General features: G+C 37.4%; 1 protein-coding gene across 1 annotated transcript in view; it reads right to left on the bottom strand.

The window, feature by feature from the left end:
• Positions 1 to 16,192, bottom strand: part of LOC124775330 (dynein beta chain, ciliary-like) — a 702,744-nt gene that overhangs the window by 20,868 nt on the left and 665,684 nt on the right. The window contains exon 74 of the mRNA XM_047250162.1: positions 7,976 to 8,149. Within this exon, the coding sequence (XP_047106118.1) occupies positions 7,976 to 8,149 (174 nt within the window). The remainder of the gene's footprint in view (positions 1 to 7,975; positions 8,150 to 16,192) is intronic.

Genomic DNA, 16,192 nt, shown 5'->3' with positions numbered 1-16,192 from the left:
AAACTCTATGATTCAATGAATCCATGACACCCCCATAACACAAATTTCATCCTCACAATACATCAATAAACACACATAACTCTTCATCATCTCCCATTAAAAATTTTCTATACTTCACATTAAACCTCAATATCTCAACTCAAAGTTACCTCTCACCCCAAGGTACTACAAGTACCCATTGGCCCTGCTTCACAAAGCCCTTGAATACCACAGACCTACTAGTTGGGTCACAGTCACTTTTTAGCTTCCCTCTTGTGCTCTTAATACATCTCTGAAGCTTCATAAAACTTTCCCTAGTGCCCAATGCATTCTCCTGTAATGTCAAATATCTAGCCTGTACGGATATCATTGGCTGGTTTTCTGCTATCATATATTCTGTATCTCGGCAGACATGGAGTGGTTTAATTAACAAAGTCAAGGCCAATGACTCGTCTTGCATCTGTGTGCTGTCTCAGCATATTGCTGCTTTGGTTCAATGTTGCATGATGCAAAGACAGGAAATTATAATCACCTGATGCTGTTATGACACCCACACCATGTTCTACTCTGTCAGTGCTGTACAACCTCTGCTTACATCTGCCTCACATCTGTGAATTGAATAACATTCACTATTGTTCTGGTGGCCATACTGCTAGAATATCCTATCTCCTAGTACTATGTTACTACATTCTGTGCAACAAAACATCTGTGTTTCTCACTAAATGAAATTTACTGAGTTTCAATTATTCTTTTACCTCACCTAAAAAATTCTTTAATGTATTATCTAAACCCACACTTCAGCTATTTCCAGTATATATTCTACTTTACAAAATTCCTTGCAAGAAAAACTGTAAGGCTATTCTGCCTATTTCTGCACTTTCTTAGCACCTACTGTTTCCTACATCTAATGCCAGCTGCTTCCAGCCCTCGCTAGAGTATAGTCCTTTTTGGTAGCATGGTCAACAAATTACATCATACAGCATGGTGCACTGGGCCGCCTGTCCCAGTAAAATGCACTGAGTGCATGTTACCGTGTTAATGGTTCAGCTTTCATGCCTTTCCAAACATTACAACTAAGACAGTGAAAAAAAAAAAGACACAAGGACCCCAGAAGTGAAAATCTGGGTTGCTGAAGTGTTCTTGACCCTCTTCTTATGTGTTTGGATCTGAGTCACAAGATTCACATGTGACCTGTCACCTGACACATCATGTGTTGATTTACCTTTAATATATTATTGTGGGAGGAAAAATGTTATCTACTCTAATTATGAAATGGCATCAGTATTTCATCATTGACTGTCTTATATTTGCTTCAGTGAGTGTACAGATCATAATTATTTCATAACTCAGAGCAGACAGAATATAAATTAAATATAACATCCACCTTGAAGGCTCGACAGGAAGTCAGTGACATTTCATTTTAGAGGTTCCTTTGTTCATTGCCGTTTTCATTCTTGGAGAGGGAGTCTGTTCCTTGACAGTCAAGAAACCACCAAGCCACAACACCAAAACATAAAAGGCCCCACCCACAGCAGGTAAAGATGTTTACTCGGCGTCACGCCTTTCTGTTCAACTCTGAACAAACATGAAACAAAACAATCGGACACAGGATGTGTTTCACAAATTAGTCCCTTCCTAATGCTACTTTACTATTTTTTCATGATCATCCCTCCTTGTCATAAATTGGTAGCACAAAATGTCATTTGCCTAAACAGCCCTACATTACCACTTACATATGTTGCTGACCCAGTTCAGTCACCACTGAACTCTCCACCTGCTTCAGTCATCAGCATGAAGTGTACCTTCCTCTTGATCTGCAAGCCTTCCAACTTTTGACACCAATAATGTACCAGGTTCAAGGTGCAATGAGCACCACTGGGTGGTGGAAGCTGTTTCGGCACTTTTCAGGAGGCGTTTGACTTCCATGTGGGACTTCCTGGGTTCAGATAATGGCGAGGGAAATGACAGAAGGATACAGAATGTAGTGGACTAGAAAGAGGGCTGGAGAGAAACTTGAGTATGAACAAATCGGTGTGCCAGGAGAGGTATTTGTAGAAAACAGCCTGCAGGATACACATGCCGCAAGGCAGCAAAGGTGTAGCCAGCTGCGTCCTAGCGGTGCGACTACAGGCAGTGGAAGGGAGATGAACCCGGGACAGTGGCAGCGGTGCTGCAGTAGACTTCTGCTGCAGATTCTGAGTTGCTTTAGCAAAATCATGGCAATGACTGACACACAGCAGGTGCCACATGTGGCCCTGCCATACCAATGACCTACCTGAGTGTTCAGTACTGGTCGTGTGAAAGAAGCTGCAATTTTGTGACATACGGTGATGCCTCAGACACAGGGCAGTCACCAAGGACTGGATGTTGCCATACGGTAGTGAGCTGAATCACATGAGCTTCCTGTAAATTTGGCAGTGTTCCAGGCTGTAAACTCGTGAAAGTTATGTTTGGGAGGTTCTCAACCACAACTGTGCCCTGGTTATGCCTCTGGGCAGTGAATGTGCGCTAGACCATTACAATACAATAACACATGAGAAATGACTATAGTTCAAGCATTTAAGGAAAAAAACTAATAGCATTCCTAATAAAGCACTACTTTTACCCTGCAATGCTTGCATCCTGAACAAGAATTTATAAATATGCAAAGACAGCGTGTTAACATTACAGTATTCTGATCTGTCCTACGGTACTTGTACAGCCAGTCATATATGCAAAGGCTGGACTAATAAATATACAAAGTGTCAGTGGAAGGTACATCTATGGAAAAAAAATCTCATAAAAACATTTTTTGAAACCAAAAGCATCTTTACAACAAAGAGCGTTTCTTTAACCATTTTCTACAAAGCTGCCACCATTGTTCAGACATTTATCATTGCAAGAAACCAACTTTTTTCTGCCCTCTTCATAGAAAGATGCCACCAGTTTTTTGTCACTGTCAAAGTGCCTTCCTCCAAAATCATCCTTCAAGTACAACAACAGCTATTCGGCAAGTTTGAGATAGGCACAATTCAAAATCAAAATGTGTGCAAATTGCTCAGTCAAGGCACTGTGTTGATTCATGACAACATTCTCATTCTGCTGGTGTTACTCAAAATTCTATTCAACAATTCAGTTGGGAGCAGTTCAGTCATCCACAATACTACCCCTATCTCACACATTCTGACTTTCACTTGCTCCTCAACTCGAGGTGGGATTTTGGAGGAAGGCAATTTGACAGTAAAGGCAAAGCAAAATCAGTGTTCAGCAGCGACTGTCTTTGCTTGCATTATTTTTATAGAAAGAGGGCAAAGAAAAGTTGCTTTCCTCCTATGACATATGTCTGAACAATGGTGGCAACTATGTAAAAAACAGTTTAAAAAATGCTCTTTCTCATAAAAATAAATTTTGATTTGAAAAAGTTTTTATGATTTTTTTTTTTCAAACAGTATTTACTTTCCAAACACACCTCATACAACACAACACAACATACATAAGAAACAAATATATTTTGGAAGCCTGATTAGATTACACACCAATCTATTTATTTATTTAGTCCTTTAAATCCTACAGGTATAGAATATATACAAGGATATTGGACATGGTTAGGTATTTACAAGATAAAATACAGTTTGTATTGTAATCCTAAGGACTAGATATTGAAGTAATTTAGCAAAGATTCATACATACAACAAGATCAATTTTCTCCAAAGCAATTGTCTATGAAACCCAGGCAGTCTGACATACATGGTATTTTATTGCTGACAGGTTCTAAGAGCAAATTTTACATGTTATGGAATGGAAAGAGGTTAACCACTTTAATAAAGTCATCCACTTGAAAAAATTAAAATGCTAAGATAACAAAAACAATATGCAAAAAAATATATCACTCCTCCAAAATACATTTAAAGATTTTTTTTCTTTTTTTTAAACAACACCCTACATTATACAAACTTCAATCTTGTCTGCAGCAAGTTAAAGATTCTGCTACTACTGCACTGTGTAACTTTCTGTGCACAATGAAGGTTACTCGTCCTTCCTGTGTTATGGTCTTGACACATCTCATTAGCTTCATACTGTGTAGGTTTGTCAACCACAAAATTTATGGTAGATTAAATACAGGGTGGTGCCAACATGGGAAATTCTGAAGTCCTGCATTATTAGCAGAAGTGAGAGAAGGGAATGAAATAGAGTAACAGACATTTAGTTACCATGGAGTAGTGAGGTATATGCTGTTGCTGTACATATGTTTTAACACTGTGGTGACAGTTTGACAAATTTCTGAAGTAATTTCAGTGACACAAGCACAAACACACACACACACACACACACACACACACACACACACACACACACACATGCACACACAAACATGCACATACATACATACACACACACACACACACACACACACACACACACACACACACACAACACACCATGAAGGAATTATCTGAATGGGACAGCATTTACAGATAAACAAATGATTACAATTTCAGAAAAATTGGGTGATTTATTTAAGAGACAGTGTTTCACAAATTGAGCAAGTCAATAAGATTTTGGTACACTCCTGGCCTTTATGCAACCAGTTATTGGGCTTGGTACTGATTGATAGAGTTGCTGGCTGTTCTCTTGGGGGATGTCATTCCACATTCTGTCCAATTGGTGTGTCAGACTGTCAAAATCCTGAGCGGGTTGGTGGGCCATGCCTATAATGCTCCGAATGTTCAGAATTGGGGGGAGATCCAGCAGCCATGCTAGACAATGTAGGGTTTGGCAAGTGAGAAGACAAGCCGCAGAAACTTTTGTCATTTGCAGGCAGGCATTATCTTGCCAAAATGTAAGCCCAGGATTGACTGCCAGAAGGGCAACAAAACGGCACATAGAATATCATCAACTTACAATGTGGTGTAAGAGTGTTGTGGATGACAACCAAAGGGGTCCTGTTATGAAAAGAAATAGCATCCCGGACCATCACTCCTGGTTGTTGAGCCATATGGCGGGCAACAGTCTGGTTGGTATCCCACTGCTGTCCAGGGCGTCTCCAGACAAGTCTTTGGCCTGGGATCTTGTTGACTGGAGTGCAATGTTAAAGTTATTTAATTAAAGAATGAAAAATGTCATTTTGAAATGATAACAGTACAAGTCAAATTAATTTGTCTTCCCTAACAATGCCCATGTTCATCCTGACTTGTACATAGTTCCTAAGCTAAATATAGACATAGACTGTTACCTAATAGACAAAGAGAAACAGGCAGTATCCCAGATCCCCATACTCTTACCATTAGAGCATACAGTTAGACATTCAGATGACCTCAAGGTCACAGGTCATAAAATAGAAGACCTACACAATGAAACAGACTACCAACAACATAGGCCCTTCAGAGGATGGTCAAATCTTTAAATAATAAAATATCACCAGATGGGATTTCAATCTTACAAGATGACAGTATAAGAGCAAATGGCACTCACCATGTGAACTGAAACCTTCCTTCACAAGGCAGGAATCAACAAAATACAATGGCCTGGTTATCCACTCACATAATCCCAATTGATCATGCTTGTGATATATTAAATAAAAATTAATCTTACATCCCCATCAGATGTATGGAAGATCATCATCACCCTAACAAATAAAAGTTCATATGAGGTGGACGTCACCTCCAACAGGACACTGCAAATGTGTGGCCCTATAATATGTAATGTTGTTAGTCACTTATGTAGTACATCATTAATTCAGGGTGTTTATCAAGACAGATTAAAATGCACCACTATCAGGCCACTCTTAAAGAAGGGAAACTTCACAGTTGCAACTAATGCCTGGTGTCCCACATTTCACTATTTTCTAAATTTTTGAGGTGATGTACTCCAGGGTTGTTATCCACTTGTGTAGCAATGAGATACTTAGTCAATCACAGTTTAGACTTCAGAAGGGCCACTACTGAATCAGCTATTTATACATTTATTGAGCACATAATAAAATCATTAAACGACAAAATATCACCAGTTGGGATCTCCAGTGACTTATCAAAGGCATTTGTTCATGTCAATCATAATATTTTATTAGGGAAGTTAAGTTTTTGTGCTCTATATAGTTTAACACATGCCTGGTTTAGGCCTTATTTAAGAAAAAGAATGCAGAAAGTTTCCTTAGGATCTTCTAGTAATACAAAGAGGTATGGTACATCCTTTGAATGAGGTGAAATTCAGAGTGAGTCCCACAAGGTTTGATCACTGGTCCACTACTGTTCTTTCTCTATGCAATCTACCATTTTATTTGAATCAGGATGTAGAATTAGTCCTGTTTGCAGATGATACAAGTATAGTTGTAAAACTAAGTGAAGAAGCAACAGAATAGTAACTGATGTTTCTGCAAAAGTTACAGACCAGCTCTGCAAAAATGGGATAACATTAAATTTTGAAAAAAACAGAGCTCATGCATTTTTGTCCCGTCAAAATTAACCTAGTACACCAACAAGAAATAATAAAAGGTGTACAAAATTCTACGTTCTGAGTTGTGCATGTTGACGAAAATTTTAAAGTGGAAAAAAACATAGTAGATCTGCTAAAACATTTATGTTTGCCTACTTTTGCCATAAGAATGATTGCAAACTTTGGGGACTTAGAAGTCAGTAAGTTTCTACATTTCACATATTTCCATTCACTGATGTCTTATGGGATAATATTCTGGGGTAACTCCACATTTAGGCAAGAGGTACTCATTGCACAAAGGAAAAGTGGTAGATTTTGAAAAAGTCACCCAGAACTGCAGTTAAGGGTGACTTTCAGAAAATCTATCCATGTTCCTAGACCTCTCCAGTCCTTTTCCTTCACCCACCTTCCTTCCCTTTCAACCTTCTGTCTGAAGAAGGAACCACTGGCTCTGAAAGCTTGCCATGCTTGGTGAGTAGAATTTTTTATCCATCCTATTACATTATACTGTAAATAATTGATTGTTTTCATTGTTTTGTGTGTGTGTGTGTGTGTGTGTGTGTGTGTGTGTCCATCTTATATTTATATTTATTCTCAGACAATGGGAACTCAGGTAGGTATATCAACAATGTAAGAAAAGACAGATTATTGCTGCTCCATCCTACATGATATTGGATTCTGGCCCAAGCTGCCAGAGTTGGCAGTCATGTGCATATGAGATGTACATGCTTGTGTATGTGAATGTCTTTTACTGATTAAAACTGTGGCCAAAAGCTTTATGTAAGTGTCTTTTAATTGTGCCTGTATGCAACCTAACGTGTCCACATTAGAGCACATACCAATCTATCTTTTCCTATATTGTTTATACTTCCACTAATCTTTATTGCAAATATGATTCATGGAAGAAGTAACTAACTGACAAACTAAATCAAACTTCCAGATTGTCGTCTCAGCAACCCCCCCCCCTTATACACACCATATGACTGCTGGCAAGGCCGCTGTCGAAGAGAGGGAAGGCCTTTAGCAACAACATCTTGGCCACCTCATGAGCAGCTCACCAAAGAGAATCAAAACATGTTATGATTTAGGCATGGGGCAACACAGTCCTGAATCTCAGCCAGCTGCAAATTTTTATTTCACAGATATGCACCTTTAAGCAGACTGTTTCCATCTTTGGTAAAATTTTGTTTTTATTAACAGCAACTTTTTTGCTTTGATAAGGCTTATTCTTATGTTTCCTACTTCCCTTGAATACAAGCCCATGAATGCTCACAGACATGCAGGTGCTACGAAACATTTTTTACGCGTTTCATATAGTAAGAAATTGTTTAAGTTTTGTTGTCCCAGCTGAGAATATCATTTACTCCTCTCTGTTGCCTGCAATCTGTTACAATCCAATTTACTAGGTGATGAGAACTGTGCAACAATAATGCATGACTGGAACAGGAAGGGCCAAGCTTTAGCTGCTACTGAGATTATAGTGATGCTTTGTTGTTTAGTACTTTTATAACAGAGGCTACAAAAATAAAATGGCCATCCCCACAAATTCTGCTGAGTTAGATATATTAACTGAGAGCTACCATACCTGGAAATCAGTTGACCACCCTTCTAGTTCACGTAGCCTTAGCATAAAATCGGCAAACCAAGGACCTAATGTCATCATGGATGGATAAGCAAGTTTTGTCCACCTTGCTGGGACCTGATCCATAAAAAGAGATGCTTCCAATTCCTCCATATCTGTTGTTATAGTCAGTTCACCCTGAAAATTTAGTTACTTACAATAATCGAGAAATCACCAATTATCAGATTCACTTGTAACTACAAGCATTAAGCATATACAGAGACTTAAATTGAAAGAGCTACCATTAAAATAAGGCAAAGGGCATCTGGTCAGTTACAAAATCTGAATTAGATTTCAATCTAAGACTCATATGGTGCACTTCAGCACCAGCCAAAGTGTGAGCAGATTAAAATAATTCACAACAACAAAGAAATAGAATAAATTGACTCAGTCAAATTCTAAGGATTAAATATGGATAAAATCTGAGTTGGCAGAATCACACTCAGTACCCAGCTAACCAAATGAGTAGCTTTGCATTTGCAGTGCAAATACTGTCACCTGCAACTGACACTGACACACTAAAAGCAGCACATACAAGTTATTTTGTATCTATTATTAGATATGGTTTTGTTTCTTGAGGAAACTTGGCTAACAAAGTACAGATACTAAAAATACAGAAAAAATTTGGAATATGTGCACTCTACAGCAGGGCTTCCCAACGTGTGGTTCGCGGACCCCTTAGGGGTCCGCCGGCTCTTTCTAGGGGGTCCGCGGCCACCTTTCACCAAATCATGTAAAATAATGAGTAAAATTATTGAATAAAAATGTGAAAATCAAATTCATCACTATTTTTTTCCTTTGAAAAACATATGTTAGCACTCGAAAGTTGGCAATAACATTCGATCTTTGGCAATAATATTTGACAGTCAGCAACACAAACGAAAACATTGGTGCGGCTCCCGCTGTCAGAGGTTCGAGTCCTCCCTCGGGCACGTGCGTACGCGCGTGTGTGTGTGTGTGTGTGTGTGTGTGTGTGTGTGTGTGTGTGTGTGTACATGTGTGTGTGTGTGTGTGTGTGCGTGTGTGTGTGTGTGTGTGTGTGTGCGTGTGTGCGTGTGTTGTCCTTAGCGGAAGTTAAACTTAGGTTAATAGTGTGTGAGACTAGGGACTGATGACCTCAGCAGTTAAGTCCCATATACTTACATACATTTGAACATTTTTCTTCGGATTTCACGAAAAACCACACACACACACACACACACACACACACACACACACACACACAACTGTTACGAAATATGCATGCTCCTTACACAACAGTAGCCAAACAGTGGAAGTGAACAGACCACAAGCGGCAGCTTGTCAACAGTGAACAGTTTGGACGTGACGTTGATTGCTCTTGGAGGAAGGCAGCTCCAACGTGCGAAATGTCAATTACCAAGTAATATTAATCAGGCTATAGTGTGTTGAACAAAGGGAGTAAATCCACTAGTAAGTGTCTGGATACAGTGAGAATTCAAATTGGATCGGTTAATTTCAAGTTGTTTTCATACATCTCTAAACCCAAGCCAAAGACTATTGATACTTCGAGGGGGGGGGGGGGGGGGGGGGGTGTCATTGGGAAAGAAACTTTCAGTTCCCATGGGTCATGCGCCCGGTACAGCATAAAGAATCATCTGGCCCATTATTTAGAAAACAACAAATATTAATTCTCCCATCCCTATAAATTTATGAAAACTTTATGTTTCCCAGCTATTGCCTGAAACCATATTCTCAGATTCCTCAATAAATGAGGATAAAATTTATAGTAAATCAAATAGGAGCAAGTAAATGCAGATGAAGTTATGTCCACAGAAAAGAAATCTGTATGAGGCCTGATACTGAAATACTATTACTAAGTGGATGAATATATGCAGTACAAACTGGTAATTGTACTCAATACAATTTGTTACATATCCCACTAAATGTGTCAGAGAAATATCATTTTGGCATTATATATCAGTCATTAGTGTGAAAATTACTGTAACTGGAATGTAAATTTCTGACATGTATCCTACACAAAAACCAAATGGATTGCAAATGTACCTAACAAAATGAATAAATCACAATCCATAATTCACAATGGGTACAAATATATATCATGGAAAAAATAATGCATAAATACAATGAAATTAAATTGATACAAACACAAGAAGATGAATACAAGTTATCTTCAAACCGCACAGTAATTCAAAAGTGCTTTATGGGGAATGTCTGTAAATATGTAAGTTTGTAACCCTATACAGTGAGCACGCATAATTAAACAGTGCACAGCCCCATGGCTAGCCTAAAGAAGCTGCTGAATGTCAACACAGATGGTGCAGGCAAGTGCTGTGCCATGTGCAATCAGCTGCATATAAGCCCGGCACATCAGGTCCTTAGTTGTGTCAGTGTTTTCGTGACTATGGAACACTTCACTGTTAACAGTGTGCATTAATGTAAGCCCTGATTTCATGTGTGGTACGTATTACAACACTATTCAATGTGTTGGTATTTCCATTTAAGTGTAAGTGAATTAAGAATTGGTTGGTGGGAATTATAATATTGTGTTCGGGCAAAGTTACAATAGTAACTTTAACTTTCCTGCTATTTTCCCAGCCAGTTTACCCTTCCCTTTCCTGATGAGGTGAAGGTCATTCCTAGATGGGATTATACTAGGCATGGCCTTCACCTCAACAAGAAAAGGTATGGTGAACTGGCTGGGGAAATAGCAGGAAAGTTAAATGGGGGAGGCACTGTCATGAGTGATAAAATACCAGTGGTTATAGGGTTCAGATAAGATCCTTATTTAGGATAGGGAGGACAGAAAGAAACCAAGTTTTAATACGGGTTAAGATTGAGACAAACCTTTGGTTTGAGAAAGAAACAAAAAACACAATTGTAACTTATTACATCAGCATAAACAGCTGTTGGTTAAGAATTTTCAACAATCAGAACAAATTTCAACTCTGCCCAATTTTAACTCAGTCAATGTGAAATATCAGCTATCTTTATTGCATCAAAATATTCGAGGACTGAGAAATAAAATTAATGAATTTTATTCTAGAGTCCTCAAATCCAGCTGACATAATCTGCCTCTCTGAATATCATGTGATCACTGGTATAGAAATTTTACACTTTTGTAGAGCAGAAATGGAGAAAGCAGGAGTTGCCACATTTATTAGCAACTGTCATAAATTTAAGAACACAGACATTAATAAATTTTGCCTAGAACAGCATCTGGAAGCATGTGCAACAGAAGTAGAATTTCATAATATTGAGTGTATATCGAGCACCTGCAGGTAACTTTAATTTGTTCATAAACCACCTTGAAGCTGTACTGGCCCATTTAACAACCAAAAACAATGAACTAATGGTTGCTGGTGACTTCAATGTAGATTTTCTTAAAGGCTCTCCCAATAAGAACTTACTTCAGTTAGTAACACTGTCATTCAACTTAATTCCCACTGTAAAGCTCTCAACTAGGGTAGCCAATTTCTTACAAACAGCCATTGATAATGTCAATATAGAAAAGTCCAATGAACAAAATTACATTACAAAACCAATAGTTAATGACCTCTCCGACCATGGCATGCAGTTCCTTCTGTTAAATGTTAATACTGATCACGATATAAAATCTGAATTCAAGAGGGTAATCAATAAGCCAAAAATTGATTATTTTAGGACACTCCTCAGAGACATTCGACTGGAATGATGTTTACAGTGCTCATGGCATGAATGACAAATATAACACATTTGCTAATAAAGTACTTACCTTATTTGAACACTGTTTTTCCCCAAAACTAACCAGGGTTAGAGCAAAGTCTCCAAAGGAACCATGGATTACTCAAGGAATAGAGGTATCTTGTAAAACAAAAAGAAAACTCTATCTGTAATCTGAAACAGTTCTGATGTTGATGCTATGGCACATTACAAGAAGTACTGCAAAATACTAAAGACTGTAATATGGATATCAAAACAATTATATTACAAGGAAAAGACAATATGGCATATAGTGAAGGAGGAGACCGGTAGAACCAGGCATGAAGAGGGACTAATAGCATTAAGAGTAAATGATACATTGGTGACAGATGTGTATAGTGTTGCAGAACTTTTTAACAAACATTTTATAGATGTTACTCAAAAGATGGGGTTTTCAGGTTCTGTAGATGCTGCCATGGGATACCTCAGACCAGACATTTCAATTAACTTCCATAATATGAATTTGACCCTCACTACCCCAGCAGAAGTAGTGTCCATTATAAAACTTTTAAAATCAAAAACATATAGTGAGTATGATGAAATATCAACAAAGTTAATTAAAGAATGTGATTCTGAGATAAGTAACATATTAAGCTATCTGTGTAACCAATCGTTTATCAGTGGAATATTTCCTGAACAGTTGAAATATGCTGAAATTAAGCCATTGTTTAAGAAGGGAAATAAAGAAATAGCATCAAATTTCCACCCAATTTCACTTTTGCCAGCACTCTCAAAAATTTTAGAAAAGGTAATGTACAATCGGCTTTATAATCATCTTATCACAAATAACATACTGTCAAAGTCGCAGTTCAGATTTCTAAAGGGTTCTGATATTGAGAAGGCTATCTACACTTACAGTGAAACTGTACTTAGTTCATTAGACAAAAAATTGCAGGCAACTGGTATATTTTGTGATCTATCAAAGACATTTGACTGTGTAAATCACAATATCCTTTTAAGTAAATTAGAATATTATGGTGTAACAGGAAATGCTGCAAAATGGTTCAAATCGCATATCTCTGGCAGGAAACAAATGGTGTTATTGGGAAAGAGAGATGAATTAAGCTATAAGGCATCAACCAACTGGGAACTAATTACATGTGGGATCCCTCAAGGTTCCACCTTAGGGCCTTTACTTTTTCTTGTGTATATCAATGAACTTTCATCAATAACATTACCAGATGCCACATTTGTTTTGTTTGCCAATGATAGAAACATTGCAATAAATACCAAATCAAGTGTAGTCTTAGAAAGATCGCCTAGTAAAATATTTGTGGACATCAATCACTGGTTCCCAGCCAATTCTTTGTCACTAAACTTTGAAAAAACACACTACATGCAGTTCAGAACTTGTAAGGGGTGTCCCACAAGTATATGCCTAACATATGATGACAAGCAGATAGAAGAGTGGTCAGTGTTAAATTCTTGGGATTACAGCTTGATAATAAATTCAACTGGGAGGAGCACACCACAGAACTGCTGAAGAGTCTAAACTAATCTCTATTTGCAATGCGAATTCTGTCAGACATAGGGGACATAAAAATGAAAAAGTTGGCATGCTATTCTTATTTTCATTCCATAATGTCATATGGGATTATTTTTTGGGGTAATTTATCAAGCCAAGCTAAAGTTTTCTGGGCACAAAAATGTGCAATAAGAGTTATATGTGGTGTGAACTCAAGAACATCCTGCAAATGCCTGTTTATGGAACTAGGGATACTAAACTACTGCTTCCCAATATATTTATTCCTTAAGGAAATTTGCCATTAAAAATATATCACTTTTTCAAACCAACAGCTCCATTCATGGAATCAATACTAGAAATAAGAATAATATTCACAACGATTTAAAGTCACTTACTCTTGAACAAAGAGGTGTGCATTATTCAAGAATACACATTTTTAATAACTTGCCAGCAGCCATAAAAAGCTTAACAACCAACGAAATTCAGTTTAAGACAAGCCCAAAGGGTTTATTGGTGGCCAACTCCTTCTACTCCAGTGATGAATTTCTCAGCAGAACCAACTGATAAAATCTAACTTCTGCACCATTTCAGTGCAGTAATGTGTTCATTGTAAATAAGTATTGTAGTAGTTCTATTATATGTTTATTACCTTATAAATAAATAAAAACTTTTTTTTTAATTTTAAATCCAGTGGATTAATGCGATCTTAGTACAACAACAACAACAACATACGATCATTCCACTTGGGACCTGTGGAGGGTCCATTAGCTTATTTGTTTTAGTTGTTAACATTTGTCATGTATTATTGTTTTTCTGACATGTCTTATTTCCTGTAGGGCCTCCTCACTATGGAACATTTGCAGTGAAAGTAAATCTGATCAAATCTAAGTAAGTACTCCCTTTTTTTATCATTGTGCAACAACAGTTTTTTACCTTTAATAATAAGAGTGTCTGCAATCTAATGTCTTCCATATTTTTCTGATTAATTATTTAGTACAGAAAGTTAAATCTTTTTGTCATTCTCAGTATAATATTCACACACCCTTCATCATGTGAGGAAAGGGGGGTGAGGGGGAAGGGGGGGGCAGGAGGGAGGGGGGACCTGGCAGTGAAGTCAGGTGAGCCAGAAGCATGATATACAACTGAAAAGATTTTTTAAAATTTTCTTGTGGGGAAAGACTTGAGGTAGAAATGAAGTTGGGGTTCTTTCCTGGTGAAAAAGCACAGGCACAGCCTTATTCACTCATTTTCTTGGAATACAGAAATGAATGTGACTGAGATGTATGTTTTCAGTTCATAGTAAACGCTGTAGAATTCTTTGGAACATACAGAGCTAGGACTACAACTTGTTAGTTCCAAAACATAGCATACCCAATCCCCTACGACATGCAACCTGCTGTGAAGATGTTGCCTAAATTATTTATTTATTTATTTTGAGATAATGTACACCAAAGATCCTAAAGAAATACTGCTGCTTCAGCAATTATCCTCATACACATACAACGAAATTAGGCCTGATCATTTGCACAAGTTTACCTATCAAGTTCATTCATGGAGAACATTGATTTGTTTTATTGCTATACGATGCTCATTGTCATTTGAAATGTCACATGTTGTTTGTATCAACAAGATGCTAGACAAATGTAAAACTCAACTGACAATGTGTTGAGATGAGTGTTACACTACATGAGTGTACAGAATGTATTTATTTCATGCAGTCCTAAACTGCACCAATCAATGAAAATACTTCAGACTCAACCAGCAGCAAAGAGAGCAGTGTGCTCTGCATAGGTCACTCAATCATGAATGCATCAGGATGCATGCACGAGCAATGAAAAAATTCCAGGATTTTTTCCCAGTTAAAAATATACTTTTCCCCCCAGGTGAAAATACAATTTTTCTTTGTAAAGGGACAATATACTTTCTCTCGGAACTGTAAAACTTATAAATCCATTGAATGGATAACGTTTGATGCACCAGCATAGATTTTCCTGGCAGTTTTTTTACGAAAGATGTTTGATGTGCAGCAACATGTAGGTTGCATATTTCTGTATTATGAGACACTGCATATTGTTGTATTATGAAAGTATATATTCGAATTCCACCAAGCACAGCATGTTAGTTTTTGAAACATTGAAATCAAGATTGCAATGCACTTTTGTAAGCCAATCATTGCTCATGTCATATGATGTCGCCAGGCGATGATAACAGATATTCAGAGCGTAGGACACATGATATAGTTAGCCAATACAAACATCACTGTTAAGTAGCGCAAACACGCAAATAGGAAAAGTTGATGGTTTAAATTAATATATGAGTAGATAGTGTAGCTACAAGAAAAGCTAAAGTTTCATATATAATATTAGTCTTTTTTGAATGTGTTACACCTTAAGACGCATCACATAAATGTGCCACAAATTTTTTTAATAATAATGAAAATGTCTGGTCTTCTGGGCATAAAATTCTTACAAGTGGCTGGCCCTCAGAGTATTAAGTTTTAAATGAGAGTCAAACACTCTGTGATTTAAGAAATTCAAAGCACATTCTCAAATGTAACATAATTCATCGTATATAAAATGAAATTTACTTTGAAAGTAATGCTTTTCAAACCTACATTAACAATATTTTCTGTGACCTGTCAGAATTCATTTCAGCAGTTGTCAGAGAGCACCAGAAAACAATTGTTACTGTGCGTGGGCAGCTAAGATGACATAGGAAGCCTACATGTTTGTACGTGTATAGCATTAAGAGACCTTACATTACGTCATAAATGAAACAGGACATCAGAGGATACTCCAAGATCATTGGAATTTCGTAAACCATACTAAAATGCATAATTTGGCTTGAAATACACATTGTAAGTCCAGATTCATAAAGAAGTAAGCCCCAACCTGATATTGAAGCTTTTCAGGGTGGTTTTGGGAATCAAACTTTCTTGGAGTACCAGTACTGTTTCATCTCATGGTTGGTTCCTTATTATGGCATCATGCCATAAA

The sequence above is a fragment of the Schistocerca piceifrons genome, chromosome 2, assembly GCF_021461385.2.
Source record: "Schistocerca piceifrons isolate TAMUIC-IGC-003096 chromosome 2, iqSchPice1.1, whole genome shotgun sequence".
NCBI lineage: Eukaryota > Metazoa > Arthropoda > Insecta > Orthoptera > Acrididae > Schistocerca > Schistocerca piceifrons.
The sequence above is the reverse complement of the archived record's forward strand: the minus strand, read 5'-3'. Positions and strand labels throughout refer to the sequence as shown.